Raw genomic sequence first — 27,003 nt, 5'->3', positions numbered from 1 at the left:
TCCCATCCGATTCAGTTGGATGAGGTGTGCTTTACTAGATAAGCCCTAATTTTGAAAACTCCGCTCAAGTACTCCCAAGTCAGTACTTGTATTCTAGATGGGGTGGGGATGTGGAGGTTCTCTGAAGAAGAGAAAGCATCTACGCAGGCCTGAGGTGCTGCCTCACATCACAGTAGGTTCAGAACAGGCTTTGCTGGGGCTGCCTTAGGTCTATTTGCTGTCCTTTTGTCTGTTGTGGATCTTCTAATTGCAGATGGAACCTGGCATGGTGGGTGGTTGAGTGAATATTTGTTCTTGAGGTGCTTAGTCTTCCCCTACCTTGAAACCTTGCTTCTCCCAGAGTCAGAGTTGCATTTTTGCCTCTAGACAGCAGTTAACACTTGTTAAATATGCTGACCCTAGGGGATGTCCCTCACACAGGGAACTGTTCAAATGTCCCTCACTGTATCTGCTTTGCTGTGTGAGAAGTGTGCCTTCTGTGTGATTATTCCACATTCTCATTTGCTCACAAAACCAGTCTGTGGGATTTTGTGCCAGATGTGTTTGTGCTGCCCAATGCTGTCATCTGCCACAGCAGTCTTTGACACTGGCAGAACTCTGAATTCTTTCAAAAGCAAACTTTATTATATGAATTTGGCAGTCAAATACATTATATGAAGACAGAAAATGCAAGACAAAATAGAAGTTATTCACAACTGAAGACACTTAGAGGGTTCATAAAAAAGTAATCTTTGTAGTCCAGTTTTCTTAAATATTTATGCACAAAAAGCATATTTATATATTTACACTGTGCAAACACTTCTTTGAGATGCATCATCCCACAACTATTCTCAATTCAAGTTAGGAAACAGTTCTTGAACTTCAGTTTTGATAAATGTCAAACATACTTTATCAGCAAGAGAGAGTGCAATAGATACATAAAACTGATGATCTCTTGGCCAGGAAGATCTGAAATTGACACTTAGCTTAGAAGTAGTGGTACATATTTATTTTATTTGAATATCTAAGATAGTTTGTATTTGTAAATATGCAAAATGTCACTTGCGTTTAAGTTTGTTAGTGGGTTACATTCACAGCCCCTAAGGTGAATTCTAACAGGTCAAGACCATATCACATGTAGCATTTGACTTAATATATATTTTTACTGGACCATGAGAAGCTGAGATTGGGCAGTAATTGCTTTGGAATATACCAGTGCTACTGTGTTAAATGGCCAGCTCTCATTTTAGTATTGCATTCAAAGGTGAAAAGGACGGGGTGCATCCTAATGCTTCTTGAGCAAAGAACATTCATACTGTTTCTGAGATGTTATACAAAAGTCTCTTGCAAATGAATGATACATTTTTATTCCTGTACATACCTAGTCATAATTAACTTGGAAATTTACCTGTCTTTGTAGAAAAGCTGCCCTAACTTTATGGGAAGATTGTCTTGTAATTTCTAACTAATCTCTTCAAACCCTCTAGTGATCAATTAATTTAAAGTATATGCAGTTTAGTAGCCATCCTGTCTTTTCAGACAGATTCTCGTAAATAAAATACAATCAGTGCAGTGTTAGAAGGTCCACAAGATTTTTGTGGACAGAGCTTGGCTTTAACATACCTAGCTTGTGGTTTGGTTCCAGTGTGTGTGTGTTGGCATACTGACAAAGTGCAAAACTTCAAGGTATTTATTTGATTTCAGCAGGCTTATCCAGAAGGAATTGATATGTATTCCCTGTTGTTGCAGCCCTGGCTCTGGTCGTAGTTCTTCTCTATCCTTATCAATTGTGTTTAGCAAGACATTTGAAATTCTTGCCTTGCAAGGCTCCCTACCATGTCTGCCATCTGAAGAAGTAAGATCTATATAATGCCCCATTCCCAAATAGCGTGTTCCCCAGACCATCAGCCTTCCCTCAAGTTTCTCAAAGTAGTTTTCATTAAAAATATAGTTTGTGTCCTGTTTCTTGTTTCTGTTTTCTTGAAAAATGCTTTTCTTTTCCAGCACTACATGTGCCCCAGCAATAGTGTGCAAATGCCCCAGTGCCTGATGTAGGCTCTTGGCTCTATAGGGCTCCCGCATGCCTGTACTGATTGGAACAGCAGTGCTGCACCTGAGCCTGAGCAGAGCTGGGGGACTACAGCATGAAATACCATTCTGCCACCAGGGACCAAACAGTGAACTGGTTTTCTCTGTAATGAATGACCATCCAGGTTTTCCTGGATGCAGACGCAGTGGGCATTTTTAGCAGCAGCTATTTATGTTGAGCATTTGGGAAAGTCTAGGCCTAAGCAGTAGTATATAGCTGTATTTTGAATATGCTTGTTGCGATCTGTAGAAAGGCAGATCACTGTGATTAAGCCTATGATAACTTTTTAAATTTTATAATAATTAAAATCATTTGGGTCAAAGTTTTTAAACTGACTGTTTCATAAGAACTTTTTTGGATTAAATGCATATTTAGATCTTGGCCTAGAAGTAATTAAACAGGTGGCTGAGAATAATGAACAATAGGAGGGGGAGAATGGCTTGCTTTCGTTTTCTCCAGCATTGCATTACCATAGGTATATCTTCGCTTGGAGTCACTGAGCTGGTCACAGCTGAAACTGCAGAAGCTTCTTGGCTTGGTTATTCCAGAAAGCACTGACTCCTTACTCCTGCTGGCACCTTTAACGCTGTAAGAGAGCAGTGTCACTGTGAGCTTACTTAAGGTGTAAAGCCATTTGTTTTAGTGACTTGAGCAAAGCCAGGTTACAAGAAGCAGCTTTCATATCATTCCCTTTCTACTGTGATGGGAAGGGCATTGATGTTGATGGGCTTGCTCAACAGGAGTACTGAACAGAGGAACGAAGGAGCCTTCCTGTGTTCCCCAGGAGTCCTCTTTTGAACAGAGATGCTGTAACTGAACATCACTGTTAAAGGTGTTCATTGTATCAGTCTTGGTGTTTGCAGGGAGTACTTAATTGCTCACCCTAAGCTCTAGTGGCTTATTTTTGACAGGTGCTGAGGAGTGAAACTTCATTGCAGGGTGAAGTAGGGGGAAGTGTCTGGCATCTGTGCATCCCCATAGGGTGCCCACACCTAAATGTTCTTCCAAGGGGAAATGGGTTTTTTTGGAGCAGGAGTGAAGTAATAAAAAATCTCAAGCCTTGGAGCAAAAATAGAAAACTTCTAGTGTAGGTGTTCTCAAAGCCTAATGCTGGGATGCATTTCTAAAATAAACAGCCAGTGCTTGTGAGGAAGGGCATGAGGTCTTGGCATCTCCGCTCTTGGGCTTCTTTTGGCAGCTGACATGAACTGCTGGTTTGAATTAGTGGTTTCCTGTCCTGCAAAGGACCAGTTATCCTGTAGGCTGCCTTTTATAAGATGCCCTTTACAAAGAAGGGTTTAATATCTTCTTAACCAAGGTACTCTTAAAGACACTGTTTACTTTACAGCACTTTCTCACCCATATTCAAAGATTGCAGTGCTTAAAAGGACCTTTCAATAATAAACTTAAGGCAAAGAGAATTTTCACACCATTGAACTTGGATACCAAAGATGTATCTGTAGACATAAATGACAAGCCAGAGCATTTTCCATCATTGATTACATTTGAAATCCTAATGTAAATGTGCTGGACAACAATGTCTAAAATTAGGTTCCCTCCCCTGTATTTTTATAAGTTCATGGACAATCCATGTATAAGGTCAGGAATGTTGGCAGCCTTAGTCTTGGATTCCAGAGAAGACAGACAGAACATCTGCTGAGGCTTTCAGAGCTCAGGATTTTAGTTTTAATTTTAATTTGCATTGTTAGCTCTTTAAGTAAAAGTATGGAACTGGTGGCACAGGTCCGTTCCTGTTTAGGAAATGGAGAAGTAACAGTTTCTCTCAGATGTCACAGTTTCTCAGATTCTTAGATCACACACCTGTGTACTTTTGAAGGAGTATGTTCTCTGTCCTGCTGTTGAAAATGGAAAGGTCCTCCCAAGAAGACCACCCCATCTGTTAATTTTGAGTGCACTGCTGTACCTGGGCATGCATTCCCACAAAAAGCTTTGAGGGAGCCCAAGGGGTTTTTGGTATCTGTAGTCATGCTTCATTTTGAGACTGAGTTTACAGTCAGTAAAGGCTTTTCTAGCTGTGGTCTATCTTCTTTTCATTCTAGTAATGTAATTGGAAACTGTGTTTAGCAGGTCTTTAATTGGGATTGTTTGTTGGAGGAAATTGCTGCTGTTTTCCTGACATGTTCAGGACCAGAGTGAGGTTAGAGGCTGGCTGTGGCTCTTGAGACACTTGTTCTCAACTCACAGGAGGTGGAATTCTCATTGTTTTTCTGGCTTAAGGGTTTGCGTCAGCCCAAGGATTTTGGTTTACTTGGTTCGGGCTTTTTCATCAATACTGAAAAGCTAGAAGAGGGTTGCAGTTGGGATTCTTTCCACCTGGGCCTGTGGGCTCACCGAGGTTTAGACTGCTGCTCTTTCCTATAGTGATACCAAGGCTGAGCTTTGGCATTAGTGCCTTTCCCTACACAGGAGAACTGGAAGGACAAGAGGAGGGGACTTGCCAGGGGCAGTGGGGTATTGTCATATAGGCTGATTCCCTGCTCTGCTGTTCCCTGAGCCTGGCTCTTGGGTTGGTCACACTGAGTGAGCACTACTGCACATACTGGCTCTCTCCTGCAGTCAGCTCAGTTGCCTCTGAAACAAATCCTGGCTGTGCTTCTGGGGACAGGTAGGATGCACTACATTTGGCTCCTTCCACTCTATGCAGTTCTTCAGCCCTGTCATGGCAGACGTGGCTCCACAAAGTCTGAATTCTCCAGGGCTGTGCTCCAGGACACACACACACACCCCTTGTGCTGGTCAAAAAAGCATCACGCCACCTGGCTGGCTGGAATATCAGTTTAGATGGCTTTGAACAGAGCAAAAACCATGCTGGGCCCAAATGTTTGTGTCTGGACAGCAGGGAACCATGGAATCCAAGGAAAAGGCAGGCCAGCCTGCACAGCCCCATTGAACCCTCAGCCTTGGTTCAGGACTGGCCCACTGTTGTGAGTGCTTTCTACCTACATCTGTGTCCTAAACTGCACTGTGAGGTTTACAGTGTGAGAGCTGTTACAGGGAAGGAGATCTAATGGTAGGCAAGCTGCTGCTAAAAGCGGGGTGAAACCCTTCCTCAGCCCGGTGCTGGCACAGTCACTTGAGCACAAGTCCTGTGGGGAGAGGCTGAGGGACCTGGTGTTGTTTAGCCTGGAGAAGAGGAGGTTCAGGGGAGACCTTATCACTCTCTACAACTACCTGAAAGGACGTTGTAGCCAGGTGGGATCTCTTCTCTCAGGCAACCAGCAGTAGGATAAAAGGGCATGGGCTTAAGCTCTGCCAGGGAAGGTTTAGGTTGGATATCAGGAAGAAATTCTTTACAGAGAGAGTGGTCAGGCATTGAAATGGCCTGCCCAGAGAGGTGGGGGATTCTTCGACCCTAGAGGTTTTTTAAGATGAGACTGGACATGACACTTAGTGCCAGGATCTAGCAATCAAAGTGGGGTTGGACGAAGGGTTGGACTTGATGATCTCAGAGGTCTCTTCCAACCCAATCGATTCTATGATTCTATCCTGACAGCTGCTACTGCTCGCTTAGGAACTTTTTTGGGGCTGTTCTTATGGTAATCTTGCAATCTGAACCAGGTCCCTGCAAGGTAAGCCAAACTGAAATGTCAGCACAAGAGCACAGAACCACAGAGGAGGATGCTTGAGTTGCAAGGGAAGAAGCATCTGCTGAGATGAGTCTACATGTGTCAAACCACTCCAGGCTTCACCTTGCTCAGTACAAATATTAGGAGTATTTATTTACTGCTCCAATTTAGCCTAAGTAAAGGATGCTTAGCTAAGAAACTACCATTTTTAGGAATGTGTGCAGACTAAAGGGTCACCGCCTGCATTCACATACATGAGTGGTTTTTGGCACAGTGCTACACTACCTCTTGTTTAACTTGCAGGCCAGATGACCTTGTATGATCTCAGTCAACCACTCTGTTTCCCCAAGGTTTTAGGTTCTCGCAACCACATTCCTTTTCCTTCTGCAGCTAAAAATGCCCCTTAAAGCACTTCTGGAGGGATGTTTGGGAGACACTTCATGCATTCTGTGCCATGCAAAGAAAAGGCATTTCATAGATTTCATTTTGGGAGTTTGCCATGTTGTCTCTGTAGCTGACAGCAGCCTTGAGAAATGTCATGTTTACACAGAGTAAAAGTAAGTTAAACTACTTCTAGGGATCATTGCATCCTTTGGAGCCATGTAATACCCACACATTCCAAGCTCTATAGTACCTGGCTCCTCCAAAGACTGTGTGCCTCAATAGAACCGAAGTACCGTAAAATTGCTTACAAGCCTGTTTTATGAAAGGTCAAGGCAGGAGAAAGGGTTTGGAGCGTTTGTTTGGAGTGGCTTGTATTGCCCTGGCTTTGCCACGCATGAGCAGTGCTCAACTGCAGACTCTTGCCAGTAGCACACTTGCCCAGGCTGTGTGTTTTAGCTGTGTGTGTGCACACTCTCATACACGTATTTCTGTGCTATCAACCAATGCCCTCTTAGTCACTGGAACTTTTCTTGAAGTGAGCCGTCTCTGCTTTGACTGCACATTTCATCCAGCTCCAATTGTTCATCAAGACAATGCTACACCTCCCAGGCTGCCCAGCTGCAAGTTGCTGACAAGTTTGGCACAGGCAGGATGGCAGTATGGCCTTGACCTCCTGCCAGCATGAGATGAACGATGGGTTGGGTCTGGCCAGTCTCTGGACTGAGTGAGATCAGTGAGCTGAAAACCAGGACACTGCCAGCTTGGCAGTGGCTGGGAACTGATAGAGCACCGGTACTGAGAAAATAAACACTTCCCATTTACACAGAGTTCATGTCAGTGCAACTCATTTCTTAGAGCAGCCCTAGTTCCCTGCTTGGGCAGCTGTCAGGAATTAGGTGGAGGAAGATGGCCAATATATTCAAGTGCTTAAAGGCAGGAAGAGAAGTGAGGCCCTCACATCCATCTATTGTAAACTTGCCACTTTAGCATCCTGAGCCCACGGGTGTTAAATGAGCCGTGCTTAGCTGAGTCATGGAAAAGAAGAGCAAAAGCAAGCACAGGGATCCTTGTCCCAGCCCTTGGGTGCCCTTGGGGACTTGCAGAAACAACTACAAATCCTTCACAGCCACACGTTCCTCCTCTCCTATTATCAATGGTCTCTTTCCTATAGTTACCTACCTCTTACCTTAGCTTAGTGCTCTCTGACACCTATTTGTCCAGCCTGGCATTAAGCTGAGGCTTAGGCAGATCAGTAGAGTGCTAATAAATCATATTGCTGATGTGTATCAAAGAGGTTGTGGTTTACTTGCTTCCTCAAAGGCATATAGAGGGTTAGGTGTGGGAGATGATCCACTGCTGATTCAGCCGAGCAGGACACATTCTCACCAAGGGTATTTGCAGGGACTGGGGACACCTCAGCTACTTTGATGAGGCATGATTTAGCACAAGGACCTTGAATCCTCCTTTGCCCTCTAAAACATGAGGTGAAGGGAACATAAAATACAGACCCAAAGAGCGTCCATTTCTGCTTGCTGCTTGTCCATGTGAAGCGTTTCAGTTCTTCTGGAGCCAACACCATCCCACTGTCTGCTTGATAATCCTTGAAGAAAAAAAAAAGATGCAATCCTATTAGGTGTTAACTGTAGAATTTACAATGGATTCAATTCCTCTTTGGTCTGATTTCCATCATCCATTTGATCACCAATACTGAGAGTGCTCTAGGAGACAGCAGCTACTCGCTACTGGAGGTGCTGCCGTGCCCAGGTATTTAATGGTGCCTTTCCAAATTGCCCTTGCTTTGGGGTGCAGCAAACACATACTGTCAATGCGGATACAGGGTGCTAGAAGAAAAGTGTCTACATGCAATGTGAGGTTCTGGCAAGCCACTATTTCAATCATCTAAGGACCACTGTGCCTTTCCCACCTTCTATTGCTTAATGCTTACAACTGGGTCACTAAATGGTTATACCAGCCTCTCATCAATGTGCACCTCTACCAGAATTGTATGTATGTCTCATTAGTAGACCTGTCCCCAGCCTGTCCATCTGATAACAGGACTTGTTCCTACTAGGGACCTCTGATGGAAATGTTACTCACAATTCTCATTTGTGCACTACTATTCAGATGAAGATGCAAATCCACGGGATTTTAAGTGTCTTTCCTACACCAGTGGGACTGAGGTGGGACTCTGGCAGCTGTACCTTATAGACCTACTGGAACTGACCACTGTTAATCAGGGAAGGAGAGTTTGCAGCCTATGGTGTGGTCAGCAAGGATCTGCCAATCCCAATTTGTAAGGTAGTGGGATAACATCTTGTTGCAAGCACAGTTAATCTTGCACTTTGTATCAGTAGAGCTAACAAAGCAGTAACCCTTTGTCTTGATTATCCCTGTATAATTCTGTCGCACAAATAACAAATACATGGTGCACTGTGTGGCCCAGGAGTCACTTACATTAAATACAAGTGTTTTCTTCATGGGAAGATCTTCAAATGTCTTTATGCACTGAGGGGCGTTTATTTTGGAAGTATTTATGTATCTGTTCAACAAGAAGAGCAGGACAATATTTAGTGAGAGTATGAAGCACATAAGCAGGAAGCACAGGATATTTCTCTGTTTCTTTAAGCAATTCCCAATTGTCGTCAAGGTAGGTCATACAAAAAGGACATGTTAACCAGATCCCACCCAAACCTCACTCCCCAGCTATGGGGTGCACACAGCTGCCCCCCTCACAGTGCCTGAACCCTGTGACCTGAAGGTACCCCTGTGCAGGGACACTCAAAGACCTGTCCCAGCCCAGTGGGTGGCTCAGTGGCTGGTGGGACACACAGGCCATGTCGGTTGTCCCTGAGTGTTTTCTCCCATCCAAGGTCCAAACTAGGCTATGCAGTGAGCTACCAGCCCCAACAAACAGTCTTAATCATTCATATCTCACCTGATGTTTTCAGTGCTTCCACAACTCGATCTCGTAGCCGGAAAATTTTCATTGCTCGTAGGGTCAGATGCAAGGGGAAACACACTTTCAGTTGTAAATATTGTGCTGAGGGGTATGTAGTCTTTGCCTTCCTACATGCAAACAAGAAATAAAAGTGTTATTCCTGGGACCAGGTGGTCAGTTGCCCCTGCCTTGGTGACAGCACACAGTTGTGACATTAGTACCTGCTGAACATTTGCTTGCAGCAGGTCACCCAGCTTTTCCACCAGCTCAGAGAATCGTGGCCTGTCATTGGGATTGCTCTGCCAGCAGTCCAACATGATTTGGTAACTGTGAGGACAAATGAAAAGTGAGCACATGGTGAGGTTATAGCTCAGTCTGATCCAAGGCAGCACAGTCTCTGACAGCCTGTCACCAATAGATTCTCTCTAACACCATTGAGATCTCTTCCTAAAACAGTAAACTTTACACACACACACACACAAAAACAAAAAAAAAAAAAAAAAAAGAGAGAGAAAAAAAGAAAACCTTCATTCAAGACCCTGAAAGACCACATCAAAAGAATAATTTAGTTAACTAGTCATACTTGCTTTTTTTCATTCCTAATTAAGCATTAAACCTTTGTATTAAACATCTATTAACTGGCAATGTTTAGGTTAAGGCATCCTAAAATGACTTATATGAATGTGTCACTTCCTTGTATTGGTTGAGCTGAGCTTTCCTTCCTGCAATAAAATATGTGGAAGAGAAAAAAAAAAAGCTCTTATCTACGGTCAGTAGGATAATAAAATTAGCCAATGGGCAATACTCCCAGATAGGCATGGCTGGCTCGCAACCCTTTCTTCTTCCAGGACTATTTTTTGGTAAGTGTTGCTATTTAGAGTCATGACATAGCACCCAGAAAGGCACCAAGACACTGCACGTACTTGATTTTGTCTCCAGAGGTAAAATACCCAGGATATGTTCATAGTCCTCAATGATTTGTTTCATGGGATGAATGTTCAGTGTGCTGCATGTGCTCCCTGGGCAAGGTGGTCTGTCCAGCTTCCAAGGCAGAGGGGCTGCAAACTCAGGGTCTCACCTGGACTCCCCTAGGTCTATAGAAAGGTGTTGGCCATGCAGTTGCAGCAACAACTCATGTTGTGATGGAAGGACTCAGACAATACGGATTGGGAGACTGTGGGTCCCTGTCACCTTCCTCTGTCATCAGACACCATGTACGGGAAAGGGTGGACCCTCATTACCCGAGTGATTGTGAGGAAGCTTCCTCTGTCATTTCCTAAGTCAAGATGATGTTAATAATGTCACATTCCTCCAGCACTTATCTGTGTGCACGTCAGTAAATATTAAACCTGGCGAGAAATGAATGACTTTCCTACTCCTCCTCTTTGCTCAGCGCCCCTTGGAGACCAGCCATGGTGGTGCACTGGGCTCAGGTCCATGTCCGTCCCTGCCCTATCTCACCCTGTGGGAGGGCCAGGGGGCCAAGGTGGGGGGTGCACAACAAAGTACTGATGCAGGATTGAGTTGTTTTTCCTTAGGCTGGCTCGGGGTACTTTTACAGACACTCTACATCATCTGCAAGGCAGCCCAGGAGGATGGCAGTACACAGGACAAGCAAAAGCATCTTACATCTCCTCAGTCGCTTGCTCCGGGGCTCGCATTCTTGTGCCTTCCTTCAGTCTACTGCAGAAATCCTCATCTATTTGGACTCCAGGGTAAGGAGAGGCACCTGGAGGCAACATTGGAAGAATAGATACATGCCTTGAGTTGGGTACCTGAGACCTAGCTGTGACCCTTATGCATGTCCCTCAAACACTTGGGATGTGTAGCGTCAGGTTGCAGAGTTGGGGCCAGAGGGTGTCCCCCCACTCCCGTGCAAGACCTGGCCATGCCAAATGCCACAGACAGGGAACTGTGGCTGGTGGTGCTCCAAGCCCCAGTCCTTGGAGTGGGGCAAGATCAAACGCACAACTATTTGTGGTGCTTACCTGACCTGAATGGAAAAAATACTCGTGATTTTTACTTTAACAGTATCCCTTGAAAAGCCAAGTCTGATCTTTCTATTGGTTTGAACTACTCCAAATTCTAGTCACCAGAGTATTAACAAACCCCAAATGCTCAAAATCACCTTGAAAAAAATTAAATCATAGTTTTAAATCAGATCAGAGTGCACTTGCATTGTTTTTCTAGTTTCTGTGTTTTTAAGATGCAGCCTAATTGTGTTGTTGGTCTTTTTTTCTGTAGACAAAGAAAAAAAAATCAGGAAAAGGGAAAACGAAAGAAAAAAAAAGACCTTTCAGAAAGTCAGCAAGTTGCCAGGTTCAAGGAGCTGGGGCTTTAAGAAAAAAATAGCAGGTATTATGAAGCTGATCATAAAATCACAAGAGTTGGCAGGCTGACCAACAACATGTATTTAAACTAATAAATGATTGATTGTCCTGAGAATTGTATAGTATTGTTTCCTCTGCTGTTCGCCTCTTTTGTCAGGCTCTGTGCTGAACTCAATTAAGATTCTGCTATTCTGATGGTCATTGTTGTTCCCACTCAGTGTACATCTTGTATCCTGCCTTTTCCACATGAAAGAAAGGAGGAAAAAAAGCTTTGCAGGGTTTTAATTTCAGATGGCATGCTCCAGTTCATCGTGTAGCATCTGTGCAGATGCTTTTCTCCTGCTGTATCCAGTAGCCTGGGTGAGGTGTGTGCTGGGTCCCTCCTGGGCTGGGGGAAGGTTCTGGTTTCAGACTGGAAATGGAGGTGACAGAATCTCAGACATGCACATACCTCTCCGTGTGGTTGACTCCCTTGCTCCCACAAGAGAAATAGGAAGCTTTTGAGAGAGCACCCAGCTCATGGCACTCAGTGTCTTGAATGCTACCTGTGGCAGAGGACGCGATGCCTTGCTCCCAGGGAGCTGATGACCCAGGCTGCCAGCTCTGTGTGATCCCACAAGATTCCACATTCAATTAAAATGCTTTAAAAAGTTAACAGATTCGCCTGGTTTCTGCCATCAGTCAGACAAAGCACTGCGACTGCTCCAGCTTTGCTGCCCTGTATCCTTTACGGAGGGTTTCAACAGGCAAAGAGAGAAGCTTGGGTTTTGCCCATGGCAGAAGTAGGTGCTAAAGTTCTCAGGTAGCTGTGCTTATCCATTAAGGCTTTCAGCTTGGCAAGTGACCTCTCAGTGCTCTTACAAGCACCAAAACTTCTAGTTCACAGTGGCATGATACTCCCTCTGCATCTACCCGCATGCCCTACCTCTGACTGATTTAGGTCTTTCTTTACTAAACACCTGGCAAAGATCATTGAAGGTAATGGATGTTTTCCCCCCAAGCTGCAGTCCCCATTCCCGAGTCCAGCTCCTGAGGTGCAGAGTTAACATACCCAAGGAAAATATCTCCCACAGCAAGACCCCGTAAGACCACACGTCGCTTTTTGTATTGTAGATTTTATCAAATATGGATTCAGGAGCCATCCACTTGAGAGGAAGTCGAGCCTGGAGTAAAAGGCACAAACCTGACTATTATTTTCAAAGCCTAAAAGAATTTAATCAGAGATGAATCAGCTATATATTGTTATGTAAATAAATACCATTCAAACAGGAACCCGTGGGATTTCCTTACAAGCAGTCAAGATAAATCCACACTCATTCAGATGCTTTCTTAAGAAATTGTTGGAGTAAAAGGTTGTTTTTAAAAATGTGTGGCACAAAACACCAGACATTGGAAACCTAGGACCAGGCCTTTTCTTTACAGGGATGTTGGGATATGTAGGAGCAGAGGTCTCTTGCCAGTATCATAGAGACAGGGCAGAAAACCCTGCATTCAAGCACAATCATTCTGTGATGGTGTTGGAGATATTCTTGGGGAAACTCTCAGAACCTGAATTGCATGAGTACATAGCAACCCTTGAAGCCCCCTCAGCACAGCCTGTAGAGTCTCCTGAGCAATACCCAAGTTATGTGAACCACATTTCCCAGCTAATATGCAATGCTGTAAATCATAAAAGCTATTTATGGCAGGTGGGTAAGACCTCCAGAAAGAGGTTGTGTGAATTCAGTGCCCACACCAAATTCCCATGGTGCCAGTGGGTGCAGGTGAAGTGTGCTGACCCAGCCTTCACAACAGGCCTGGCAAGGGGCTTACTGCCTCCTCTCAGCAGGAGGAGCAAAAAAACATTGTGCAGATGCTGGAGGCAGCAAGTCCTGCTCAGCTGCTTGAGACACCATCAGCAGTGCTTGGCCCAGGCAAGGCAGCACCACAGAGCACGCACCTTGTTTCAGAGGGACTGGTTTCTTTGAAGGAAGTTTACTAAATAAGGGGGTTATGCTGAGCCAGCCAAGAAACATGTCTGAAAAATAAAGCATTAAAGGGGCAGAGCTGTGAAGCAGTTAGCCTTATGCCTGAGAATAGAAATGCTCTCCAGACCCTCAGCACTTCTCCATAGCTCATCCTTGCTTTTGAGCTCTTAAGTTCAGGAAATGTGAATGTCTACAGAACATTTTGGTGGACAGTTTGAAATTATATGTTGTAAATATTTGGGAAAATGAAAAGCATCTTGACTTACATCTCCTTTTCTCACATAATCAGGATTCTTATAAATATCTCTTGCAAGGCCAAAATCACAGATCTTCACGACATTGTTCTCAGATAAAAGGATGTTTCTGGCTGCCAGGTCACGATGAATGCACTATAATAAAACAGTTTCACAATCAAGCTGCATTTCCTTATTCCTGCCCAAAAATTTCCTGTCTCCTATATCCTTTAAAATTATTATTACTATTATTATTAAGATCCATTTACATTTTTAGGCAATTTCACTGTACTTTACATGAAGTTACTGTAAACAGTGGCAATTCTTTAAAAACAAAAAAAGTTCTTAACTCCAGAAAGTGATAAATTTTTAAGCCCCTTGACATTTGCAGGGAAACCACTGAACCATTGGGAGCTCCCTATCTAATATATGTTGAAATTAAGGAAAAACCTACCACACCCAAAAGATCTTCCCCGAATGAATGAGCTTGATCCACTACCGTCAGTTATGATCCTGTGTTTATGGGCTACAGAGACTTCGATAAACATAGTGTTATATTTATAACACCAAGAGGAAAATGGCTCTTCCTTTGGGAGCTCTCCCAAGAAATGCGTCACTAAAATGTAGACATGATATCCCCTCTGAATCTCATCCTTCTGCAGGGAAAAATCCTCAGTGCAAAACTCACCTTTCTGGAGGAGAGGAACTCCATGCCTCTGGCCACCTGAAAGCTGTAAGAGATCAGGTCCTCCATAGTGAGGGGCAGCTTGTACAGATCATCAGCATCTGCAGAGGTGGAAAGATCACTCACAGTTATTTTCCTCCTTACAGACCCCCTTTTTCCCATAAATTCAGTCTTCCTAGAGTGGTATTTGAAGGTCAACCCACTGTCATTGGAAACAAAAATAGTTCTTGCTTTACACCCAGTGCTATGGACACTGCTGTGTTTTCCCCAAAGATAAGAAGCAGTCATAAGAAACAACCACACATTTTCCTGTCAGATTTAGTAACCCTGGAAATAATCTTTTTTTAAATCTTCTACCCTCTGGACATGACCCTCTGAGCGTCTCCCACGGATGTTTATTAGGGTGATAAATGAGGAAAAAAATTTCAGGGATGCACAGTATGTTGTAAAAATATCACAGCCTGTGTAGGGACAGGAAGGAATTAATACCTACCCTCTTCGTCCTCCTCCACATCACTCAGACTTTTATCTTCCTGGAACCCAGAGCTCGCGAAGCTCTCACTGCTGGTGACACTGGCCAACCTTTGTTTTTTGCTTTCCACTGGCTCAATATCCTTTTTCTCTTTCATTGGCTCTCCCTGCAGAGAGGAGTCCTTCAAACAAACAGAGGAGAAGATGTGTTATATTACAGTGAAGAAGGGGGTGGGAAAGGAACCTGGTCAGACTGCTGTCGCTTTTCTGCCAGGATAGTGGTCTGTGGCATGTGTGGTCACATCTCCGACTGGCACGGGTGTCCAGCGCCACTAGCAGCCAGGGGCTGGTGGCAGCTATGTGCTCCACCAAGGTGGCCATCCCCAGAGGGCAGAAACATGGTGGTTTGAGAGCACCAGCACATGGTTTTGGGATAACCAGGACAGTGGGCTATTTCTGATGGGGTGAAGATTTGCAGCGTGTATGGATGGACATGTCTGCTGGGCTGTGGCTCATACCAGCTTGAAATTAATCATCTGAAAGACCCTATTTTTCTCCATCAGACAGAGAAGGAATGTGAATGGATGAGATGGGAAGGATGTGCCCCCAGTGCATGTGTCCCAGCATTCTTAAACATCTGCTTTTTGTCCCAGTCTGCTTAAGGCATCTGCCTCTATGTCCATGCACAGTGCTCGGTGTGGGGCCGTAAGCCCTTCCAATGAGGAGCAGGGGCACTTGGTGTTTGAAATACAGTTACCATTAGAAGTGACTGCCTTTCTTCAATATACCTTTCTCCAATGCTTTCATATTATGGCTAATGACGTGATGGTTTAATGGGACACATGCAACACTGTTTGGAAAATGCTTTTTCACTGCTACCTGTAGAGCAGCCAATACTCTTGCCCATCTTAGCTTTCCTCTTGACCTGTGACTGTCTCATTTCCGTATGTATGCTGGTGCAGAGCCAAACTTCCCCTTCCGGCCTGGACAACCTTCCCAAGGGTGCTGAACCACCAGGTCTGGGAAGACTACTCATCAGGGGGTATGTGAATGACTCCACTCAGGATGGGCCCTGCACAGCTATACTCTGCTGAGCATCCTACTCTAAAAACCACATGTAGGAGGAGATGGCTGCAGTGTCTCATGAACAGCCTTGGGAACAGAGACTCAGCAAAAGTCTTTTGTAGGCAGATGTCCTCCTGAGTGAGCCCTCCCACAAGGCCCTCCCAAGAAACACCCTGAGATGCTGCTGAGCTTTTGGCACAGCTGAGCAGAGGTTCTGAGGCCTGCTGTTCTGCATCTAAATCCCATTTCAGAACCCTGGATCCTTTGGAGGATTTTGCTGGAAGTGCACAAGCATACGGTTGGGACATTTGTGTTTAGGTTTATAATAAGACACATGCCATAATAAATTTGATTCAGAGCACTGTGTGATGTGGGGATAATAATCTCTTTTCCTCTTGGGAGCCCTTCTCCTCACACAATAATGAGATTATTTGTAAATCTCTGAATATTAGGATGTTTTGGGACATGTCCTTTCACTGGCATTATTTCGGTTGTGCTCCCATCAGTACTGGAATCAGTGGGCAAAACCACTTCCTTTGGCTTTGATGACAGCAGCCTCTGAAGGGACCTCAAGCTCACCAGGAAGGGGTTCAGCAGCAGCAGAGCAAGAACATATGGAGACACTTTGGATAGCATTCACTTCCCCTCGCTGTAGATGGATCCAGCTGAATTACTCACAGCAGTCTTCTTTCACAGCCAGGGACAGAGAGAGATGAATCCTTTCTTGGCACAACGCACCCCACGCCAAATATTAATGTGGGTCAGGTGAACTTCACCCAAAAGTCATTTCTCTCTATTGGTAAAAGAGAGTCTAAGGAGACTAGCTCAGAGGCTGACATCTACATTACCAATGCCTAGGTCAGGTAAGATGAACCCTACCAGGATCATCTGCCTCCTCACCTTATTAGGGCAAAAAAAATTCCTCTTGCTCTTCAGATAGTTTGATAGATTCCCATACTTGCAGTATTCAACAATCACCATCAGAGGCCCTGGGCAATAGCAAAAAAAGCATTTTGAGCAGCGTAAAACAATACAAGGTGACATCAGTTTTGAGAAGGATAGTCTTTCATGCCCGTAACTATAACCTAAGTCCAGAATAACTGGCAACATGTCATAATGCAGTAGAAGGCTGCTTGAAGGACACTGGACATGTTATCAAAACAAATACTGTTTCTGGAAATTAGGGAAGGGCCTAATTTTTGAAAGCTAGTCATGAATCTGGGTCCTGAGGGACCCTCTGTTTCCTCTTCGGGCAGTTCAGACTGGAGTCTCACAGCCCACACACAGTTGTTGAATGCAAATAGGTGGCATATCTAAAACAAACAATTGCTTATACTGGCCTTTTGATTTGCTTAGTGTAATATCATGAAGGGTTTTACAACAGCTGCCTAGTGATTTGTTTTTCAGGGACAGCAGCTGATATCCTTTGTTCCCAGCCTTTCCAGATCATGTTTAACTTGAGTTTGAGCAATGAAGTGAGTGAGATAAAGGAGAGCAAGTGGCATGGTCCTATATTCACACTTCACATGTTAATACCAGAAGAGAGTTTAAACAGAGGAAATGTTTAATCATTTCTTTAAATGACCAAGAGTCTCTTTTTATCATCCTCTTTTTTTTTTCTTTTCCCCACCAACTACAGGATGAGCTCAAATATTACAAGTTAATAATTTGACCTCTGAATGAAAAATAACATGGCCCACTGACTGTCACTGGGAGGTAATCCAAACCAATTTTCAAAGCAGTGCAGACTTTTTTACCTCCATTTTTTGTGCAAGCTCCTAACAAATTCACAATGTTGAGATGATGACCAATGTGGATTAAGATTTTCAGCTCAGTCATCAGTGCTTTGTACTCACTTGCTGTGGCCCCTTCTGTAAAGAGAAAATGAAAGTCAATGTGAAATGTCAACGAACTGGTCCTGCTGAGCTTTACCACTTCTCATTACTTTCCATTGAAATAACCTCCATTATTGAATGCACTTCTGTTGATGTTCTTTCTCTATTCCTCCCTGCTCAGCATCCTCTTACTTGCAATTAAACTCATAAAAAGAGTCAGGCACTCAACTTACTCCCAGTAGACTCTGTTAAATTTAGAACTGAGAGAAATTTTTTTTCACATGAATAGTTTTGACGTTTCAGCCAAAAAAATGAAAGAACAAATAAAAAGATATTTCAAGATTATAATTAACTCTGTCTAGAGTAGGTTTCATTTGACCAGACTTCAGCTAAGTGTTATATACGAGCCTGAACTAATCAATATCTTAAGGAGTCAGTGGCAAGAGCAAAGTATTTCTGGAGGCTAATGCAGACATCAAGTTTAGCCATCTGTATAGGGAAGAGATGAATTCCCCCTTGATGATGCTTGTCTGGTTCTGTTTATTATATAGCAAGCCTGGAGATAGACCAGGGAAGTAAATTTTAATTGGTTTTAAAGTGAGGTAACTGCATCTCACCCTACCAGTCATGACCAATACTACTAATAATAGTAATAGTAATAAAATAAGAAATGCCTCAAATAAATCCAAAATATTTTATTTAGTGTTGAGTAAAGCTTTTCATTCCCTCTGAGCATATTTTTATGCAGAATTTAATGTTGTTAAGAAAGCAAGAGAAACAGCACATTGCTTTGTGTAGGTCCAAAAGGAGTTTTTTATTTTAGTGGCACCAAGAGCAAGAAGAGCAGTGCTATGTAAAACACCCTAAAGGCAGGTCTTAAAGGGCTTGCTTTCAACATCTGAATGGAAACAGTTTTTCTCAGTGTCCCACACAAAACTTGTTATCCACATAGTGACCCACTATTTACTTGTATAGGTGTGACACTTTCTCTCAAGGGAATTCTGTGAGGACAAAGCCCATGCATGACAGCAGAGTTCCTGTATAATCTAGTGAAGACACAAGGAATGAGGCAGATCTCCCCATACCTTAAGTGCCTGTGGTGAAGATAACTACAGAGGATCTGGTCACCACTAGCTCTCTTCATTGTCAGCAGAGCTAACCAAGCAGCTGGCTCTCCATATGCAGGGATGTGCCTTAGGTTGGGATGAACTGTTGTTTCTCACCACTGCCAGGAAAGGGCTTTTGAGTGACTAACTCAGATATGACCATTTACTCTGCACACGGATGCATGAATCCCACCATGAAGACTTCTTGTAGCTGCTGTCTGGTCCTCTCTATTCCAGAACACTCACTGCTGCCTTGATGGTGCTGGCTGGCACAAAAGCCTGCTGATGTACATAAAGAAACGTTGAGCCTGGCAGACCACTCAGCTAGCAGATATGTCTGCATGTTGACAAAACAGCTCAGTTAACCCAGGGTCAGGCAATGACCAAGGTGACAGGCTGAAACCAGTGAACACTGAAACTGAGACACAGATGGCTATTGGCCTACTGCTGCAGATCTGCACAGGGACCAAAGCTTTAGTTTCCTCCCATTTTCCAGCCATTCCTGCTGCAAGGTAGTTGTTCTTTTGACACAGGCCACCAGAATATTTCTGTGCTTCTGAAATAAGAGAGAGGAGAAAGGCTTGCAACCCTCTCAGCTGCGAATTCTCTCCTTGGGGATGATCCTGTATAGCATGTACCACCCCCTGCAAAAGCATTGGACATTATATTGCAGACAAGTTTGTTGAGGACAAATCAAGAGCACACACCCACATGATGTACAGTTGCCAGACTGTAGGTCAGAAAGCAGTGCACATGTCCCTCCAAGGGCTGGAGTTGGCACAGATCTCCTGATAAATGATAAGTAAACATCTGTGAAGCCAGGAACCACTGGCTAAGATGGATGTATTCAAACTACGCTTGAACAGACTCAACCAATAGTACCAGGGTTGCAAGCCTTACTGACAGAATAAGGGATGTGTCCTGGCAGAGAATATCACCAAAAAGAATTGAGGGATTAAGACAGATAAGCAATGCAGCATAAGCTCCCAGGGTAATGTAAAAAAAGCCTGCTATGATCCTTAAATACATAAACAAGGGAAAGCTACATACATATGAAGGGATGCCACCAGGACTCTGGGTTAGGGAATTCAACCACAGCTGCTGCAGGCTATGACTGAGTATCATCCTGCTTGCTAATTTCCCAAGTGCCCTCTACAAATCAATGAGGTTTTTTTTATCCTTTCTGCTCCAGTGAGGAAGGTGGCAGCGAATAGCTGGGGGATGAATTCACTTTCAGATGAGCACTCATGTATGAACAGTGCTGGCAAATCCATTGCACAACCTGGGTGTCAGCATCCTAAGCACCATGTGATGAGCCTGCAGACAGCTCAGAGAAGACACACCTGTACAACACCATCAAGATTTAAACTGCTCAATCTGTTTAGCTTAATTAAAGGGCCTTCATGAAGAAAAATCATATTATATAATCCACTAGAGAAGGTTAGAATGAAAAGCGGAAGTCAGACAGGTGCAAAGTAGACATATAAGGCATCTGTTTTTTACAATAAAATGATTACTCATAGAAACCAATGACCAAGTAAGATAGGAAAGCTTCCATCCAAATGTCTTCACATCAATGTGGATGCCTTATGCTTCCACTAAATTTCATTTACAGTGACCAATATAGGATCAGTGTAGCATAATGTTGCAATGTTTTGCTGTGAATGCAATCTTTATTTCTTAGTTCTGCCATTTCACTTATGGTGGACCTGAAACTTGATTTGTACACATTTTGGAGGCTTCCAAGAGCTATTGTGGTAAGCTCTTGCTCACCACAGAATCATATAAAAAAGTAAACACTGTATCATTTTTTCCAACTCAGCTTTGCAGCAAGATACCTTTCAGCATTTTCACAGCAACTATTCTGCATGTTGGTGATTTCCGAATTCCAAAAGCAGATGCTTGTACCACCTTTCCAAATGCTCCGTGTCCAAGAGACTTCCCTGCAAAGAAAATAAAGTGGTAAACAAAAGAAATTGTCAGCAAATGGCTTCACATATCATGAACTGAAAAATGTACTGTACCATGACTCCCATAGGTGTATTTCCAGCAGAAAAGTGTTTTAGGGTTTTTTAGTTTGTTGGGGTTTTTTAAGAGAAAGGAGACAAGTTAGAAGATAGAGCAATTGAAGGAAGCAAGTGGTATGATTGAAAATGTCAGTAAATTAATAACATCATTCAGTGGAGGTACACTGGCTTCTGACCCATTTTTCTCTGTCTAGCTCTGCCAGAGAAAGGTTTTGCTCCCCTTTTCCCTAAGCACATTGCAGCAGGCTGTAGCGTTGCTAGTTATGTCCTCAACAACACAGGGCCTCCCCCTAAACTCACACACCCCCTAAGATGCAGCTTGTCACAGACTGTCATTTTGACACATTAAATTCCTCCTTCTCAAACAAGGTGCCTTAAAATTATCTTCAGTCCAGGGAGGCAGCAGCAACTTTGCACTGTGGTATCTGGAGTACAGGCAGAACCCTCTAATGCTCTTCCCCAGTAAGCTGAGTGGGCTGAGAAAATGGAGTGGAGAGAAGCTGCAAATCTGTGCAGAGATCTTTACATTTGCAAAATGAGGTCTGGGGGATTTAGCAAGGGGATACTTGAAATGACAAATGTTGTGTTTTCTCATGGTGAGTATGATGTTTGTAGGTGTCAAGGACAGACATTTGTGCTGTATCACCATCATCATGCTCCTACTGAGCAGACCCCAGGAGAAGCACTCAGAGGTCCTTGAGATAAATCAATAAAAATCAATAAAATTCTCCAGCAGTGAAAGATGAGTGTCTTCTTCCTTCATGTTCAGCACCAGGTAACACTCCAAGTTATAACTTTGCTAAAGTTCATGACATTTTATGCCAATCTGACTATCTTCACACCTTCCTGCATGATTTACTAGCATTTGAAGCAGGCAGTATTGACTGCTTCTTTGACACTGTGCTCACATCAACAAGTTCTGGCTGCCTCTCCCCTTCTAAAGAGTTTGTCAAAGCCTTTGCCAGAGAGATCTTGTCAGTATATTAGCTAGCAATAAATTTTATTTCCAAGTAACTCTTTTCAGATTGAATTTTTGCTTCATTTGAAGTAGAATCCAGGCACCAAAGTGGCTAACAAGACTATAGCAGCAGGTTTTGCGGTGTAGAAGAGAAGAGTAGAAAATAATCGTCAGCATTTGTCATAGAATCATAGAATCGATTGGGTTGGAAAAGACCTCTGAGATCATCAAGTCCAACCCTTGGTCCAACTCCAGTCCATTTACTAGATCATGGCACTCAGTGCCATGTCCAATATCAGTTGAAAAACCTCCAGGGATGGGGAATCTATCACCTCTCTGGGCAGGCCATTCCAATGCCTGATTACTCTCTCTACAAAGAATTTTTTTCTGATATCCAACTTAAATTTCCCCTGGCAGAGCTTGAGCCCGTGCCCCCTTGTCCTATTGCTGAGTGCCTGGGAGAAGAGACCAGCCCCCACCTGGCTAGCACTTCCCTTCAGGTAGTTCTAGACAGTGATGAGGTCACTTCTGAGCCTCCTCTTCTCCAGACTAAACAACCCCAGCTCCTTCAGCCTCTCCCCATAGGACTTATGCTCCAGTCCCTTCACCAGCCTTGTTGCTCTTCTCTGGACCCGCTCCAGCACCTCAATATCTTTCCTGAACTGAGAGGCCCAGAACTGAACACAGTACTCAAGGTGTGGCCTCACCAATGCAGAGTAAAGGGGAAGGATCACTGTCTTAGTCCTGCTGGCCACGCTATTTTTTATACAGGCCAGGATCCCATTGGCCTTCTTGGCCACCTGGGCACACTGTTGACTCATGTTGAGCTTCCTGTCAATTAGTACTCCAAGGTCCCTTTCTGCCTGGCTGCTCTCCAGCCACTCTGTGCCCAGCCTGGAGCGCTGCAGGGGGTTGTTGTGGCCAAAGTGCAGGACCCGGCACTTGGCCTTATTGAACTTCATCCCATTGGAATCAGCCCATCTCTCAAGTCTATCCAGATCCCTCTGCATATAAAAACAAAAGATAACTTGTATACATTTATTTCTTGGACATGCACATGTGACATGACCATCTCCACTGGACAATTTTCCTTTTCCTATAATGGACATCTGTTTGACTAGCTCTCACTTGGACATCTTGTTGATGTCTAAGTGAGAGAGGAATCCCATCTAGATACTCTCAAGCAGAGAAAAAGAGCTGCTGTCAGTTCTAAATTAAATTGATACTGCTTTTTTATAGGCATATCACATTCTTAAACTGTAATTCTCGGTATGTCTGTGAGTAGAAGCAAATAGCATATGTTATCAAAGCAGTGGAATCATGAAGTGGAATATGCCAAGCCAAAGAAAACCCCAGAAATTTATTTCCACCCTACATGTGCAAAAGTCTTGTATTTTTTTGCAGCAAATAAAAGCCATGAAGAACTTAATCTACATGACTGAAAAGCATCAATAGACTGAACCTTGGCTTGTGAAGGACTTAGTGTTTGACAGAGAAATACAGATGAATCAGTGTGTGTCTAAAAATCTACAATCACCTTTTCCATTTACTGCCTATAGGTTCTTCATTCAGTAGATTTATAAGGGAAGCATCATTAAGGCTAAAGTCTCAGTTTTCTTAGTGAATTGATGTTCTTAGTCCTTAATGTTTTGCCTATTTATGGTTTCTGTAAGATAAACTTGGAGTTTGAGGTCCTATAAAGCCCATCATAGCTTTGTTTAATCCATAGCTTTAATCTGTTTCCATCACTGTTAACTCACTTCCCACATCAAGATAACCTACTTAGTCACCAGTTGGAAAACATACCAGCTCATAAAGCTACACAAAGCTGCTAACCTTTCATAAAGGAGAATGAGCACTGGAAACAACACTTCCTTCTGTAAACAGCAGTGTGATTTAATGGGAAACTGTAATAACACTTGCCTTTGTTGCTCTGCTATTGTTTGAACAATGCTAAACGGTAGCACAGAATAGGGCTGCTTTAACTTTTCAGGGTGTAGCTCAAAACTCCACAGTTTGCTATGTAGATTGTGGCCATGGCTGTTCTTGAAAAAGTCCATGATGTTGGCACAAAAAATAACTACAAACTTATTAAACAGAGAGATTAAACAGAGGAATATTAAGTTGCCCGGTCATCTGAGCAGTCAACTTGTCACAGTCTTCAAGCAGCTACACTGGGTATGTTTGGGGTAATGCTCAGGTATGAAATGTTGCAGCATTTAGATCCAGATCAATGAAGCATAATGCTCTACTTAAGATTTCCACAGTTGACTTGGATTTAATGGGCCACTCACAAGTTATTAAAGTGAATATACCCCTCAGTCCAGGAGTTTTGGATCATTTCAGTTCCATTTTAGCAGGGTCCTTCAAGCATGAGTTGCTGCACTAGAGCATCAGCAAAAAGCACTTGCAGACACTGAAATCCATGTCTGTGGGAAAGCCAAGGCTCAAAGGTGTGTTCATTTCTCAGGTTCTTTGCCACAGTTTTGAGTCATCTGGTTTTTCCCCACATGTGGCTTCATATTTTCCATTCTGCTCCATAGGACAGCTCTCACGTGAAGGAGAGTGGAAAGCTGTGCTTGGTGCCAGCGCTGTGGGCTTGCAGTGCACAGGAGGGAGCAGGGCTCAGGAAGCCATCCACCATCAGCATGTTTGACATTGCACTGGAGCCATGTGGCAAAACTCCCTTGGGGTCCTGCATCACAGCGTCAGCAGTTTGTGACCTCTCATAGATTAGGAAGGTTAAGCCCAAGAGTGAGGTGAGAAGAGCATGATAGCTCAGCTAACATTTGTGCTGGACTGCAATGTTATCACCGACAACGCTGATGGTGATTTATAGCAGCAGCATTTTTCTCCCTAATGAAAAGATGACATTTTGCTCTCAGTGAGGCTAATCTATACTGAATGTTAATTAGCCTGACTTCAGCGATGCCCATACGAAATTTCCTGTAATGTCTGCACCTCTTACAGATGAAAGGGGAGTACTGTTATATAAGTATCATTCTATATCTTACATAGAATGATAGTTGCACTTGATGCTGGAGGGCGTTGCATTTCTAAGTAAAAATACTTTTAAAAAACCATAGAAGCACATTTTGTGTTACTGAGACACTAATCCTCAGAGACTGCCAAGGTTACTGAAAGACTGAGCCAACTGACATGTAAGCAGGACTTGCACTGAGCTAATCTAGCATACTGCACATACACAACTTCTCCAAATCTGGTTCTCATTCATTGTCAGCATTCCTTATTTGTTTATACCAGTTCTTCAACTTCTAACTCATTCTCTGGTCATCATTCCTCACCTCTGGACTCTGAACACCAACCCTGCAAGACATGGGTTTTTCCTTGGTGTTTACATTCCATTTCTGCTTGTTTCTTTCCCAGTGGTCACACTGTCTGCACATCAGACTATTGGTCCATCATTGTAAGAAAACCGTTTGAAGATTGAAGACACTCCAGCACAAGGTTTTGGCGTTCCCAGCATTGTGTATGACAATTATAAATTGTGGGCAATGTATTTCAGCTGTGCTTATCTGCATCTGGTCACCTTGTGCCTTCTGGCAGGCAATTTAAGTGTGATCCTAACCGTATGCATGTGTTAGTCACCCTCTGTCCCTGATACCCAGAAGACAGAAGGAATCTGTTACAGGTCCTAACTAAAATGCAAGGGTTTTCTAGACCTTGCTGTAGGACAAATGTAATTCATGCCTGAAAGAACAAACAGCACTATAGCAATGAGGCTAAGCTTATCACTGACATTTTAATGTTGACCTTTTTCCAAAAATCTGTGTGGTTTCTGGAGGGATTCCTCAAATCCAAAATATGGTCCCTACCCTCCTTTCCTCCTCATCCACTCCACGCTAGGCTAAACAAATAAGGAATGATCCGAAGCCCATGCCTTTCGCTAGGATATTCATAGGTGAGCTAGCTGTAGGTTCAAAGTTTCCAAGGATATTTTTTTATGCATGGATTTACATGTCACCACATGCTTACACTTTATGGTGCACTCACAAGAATGTTTATAAAACTGCAGCACAAAGGGAGAGCAAGGAGATTTTGCTGTAGAGAGGAGGAGGAAAGGGAGGAACAGAGATGGGTACAGGATACATGATGAGGACTCATTTCTGCTTTTTTTGCAAATGAGTATATAATCAGGTTACAAGGGAAGAAAATCAGAGAATCATAGAATATGTTGAAATGGAAGGGACCAACAAAGATCACTCTTGTGGATGATCTTGGCCTTGCACAGGACAACCTCAAGAATCACACCACGTGCATAACAGGATTTTTCAAATGCCTCTTGAAATCTGTCAGGCTTGGTGCTGTGACCACTTCCCTAGGGAGTCTGTTTCAGTGTCCGACCACCCTCTGAGTGAAGAATCTTTTCCTAATACCCAACCTAAACCACCTTGCACAACTTCAGTTTATTCCCTTGGGTCCTGTCCCTGGTCACCACAGAGAAGACATCAGCCCCTGCCCCTCCTCCTCCCCTCACAAGGAAATTGTAACTGCAATGAGGTCTTTCCTCAGTCTCCTCTTCTCCAGGCTGAGCAAAGTGACATCAGCTGCTCCTCATACAGCTTCCCCTCTAGACCTTCGCCATTATTAAAGTGAATCACCAAAATTACAGCAAATGGCAAAGGTCAGGTTCCTGAGTTTAAAGAGAGAAGCATCCAAGTCAGCAGTCTAATTTGTAATCCTTTGATTGCCCTGTTTTTGCCATGGTTCAAGCAAATCAGTCTGCAAAATGCAGAGTTCAGCATTCTTGTCTGTATTTTCCTTCTGTAGCCATGTGGCCAACTTAGTGGATGAGGGAAAGACTGTGGATATTGTCTACCTGGACCTTAATAAAGCCTTTGTCACTCTCTCCCTCAGCATTCTCCTGGAGAAGTTGACTTCCCATGGCATGATCATGTAGTCTATTCATTGGGTAAAAATCTAGCTGGGTGGTCCAGGCCAGAGTGCACTGGTGAATGGAGTTACATTCAGCTGGTTGGTCACTGGTGGTGTTCCTCAGGGATCAGCACTAGGGCCAGCCATGTTTATATCTTTATCAATGATCTGGATGAGAGGATCAACTTCACCTTCACTGACAAGAGAAAATGGCCTCAAGTTGTGCTTGGGCAGGTTTAACTTGGACACTAGGGAAAATTTCTTCACTAAAAGGATGATCATGCATTGGAATAGGGTGTCCAGGGAAGTGGTGAACTTATCATCCCTGGAGGTATTTAGAAGATGTGTATATGTGGCACAGAGGGACATGGTTTATTGGTTAACTTGGCAGTGCTGAGTTAACAGTTGGACTTGATGATCCTAAAGGACATTTCCAACCTAAAAGATTCTGTT

The 27,003-nt window shown here is 43.5% G+C and overlaps 1 protein-coding gene across 1 annotated transcript in view; it reads right to left on the bottom strand.

The window, feature by feature from the left end:
* Positions 1–608: 608 nt before the first annotated feature.
* FLT1 (fms related receptor tyrosine kinase 1) overlaps positions 609–27,003 on the bottom strand; it is a 115,561-nt gene continuing 89,166 nt past the window's right edge. The window contains exons 18-30 of the mRNA XM_071553300.1: positions 20,508–20,612; positions 17,486–17,599; positions 16,629–16,717; positions 14,686–14,845; positions 14,196–14,293; positions 13,541–13,663; positions 12,359–12,470; positions 10,607–10,706; positions 9,199–9,304; positions 8,975–9,105; positions 8,494–8,578; positions 7,548–7,639; positions 609–2,654 (exon numbers count right to left, since the gene is read on the bottom strand). Coding sequence (XP_071409401.1) covers positions 2,462–2,654; positions 7,548–7,639; positions 8,494–8,578; positions 8,975–9,105; positions 9,199–9,304; positions 10,607–10,706; positions 12,359–12,470; positions 13,541–13,663; positions 14,196–14,293; positions 14,686–14,845; positions 16,629–16,717; positions 17,486–17,599; positions 20,508–20,612 — 1,508 coding nt within the window. The 3' untranslated portion in view covers positions 609–2,461. The remainder of the gene's footprint in view (positions 2,655–7,547; positions 7,640–8,493; positions 8,579–8,974; positions 9,106–9,198; positions 9,305–10,606; positions 10,707–12,358; positions 12,471–13,540; positions 13,664–14,195; positions 14,294–14,685; positions 14,846–16,628; positions 16,718–17,485; positions 17,600–20,507; positions 20,613–27,003) is intronic.

The sequence above is a fragment of the Pithys albifrons genome, chromosome 1 (assembly GCF_047495875.1).
Source record: "Pithys albifrons albifrons isolate INPA30051 chromosome 1, PitAlb_v1, whole genome shotgun sequence".
Taxonomy (NCBI): Eukaryota; Metazoa; Chordata; class Aves; order Passeriformes; family Thamnophilidae; genus Pithys; species Pithys albifrons.
Note: the sequence above shows the minus strand (reverse complement) of the source record. Positions and strands in the feature narration are given on the sequence as shown.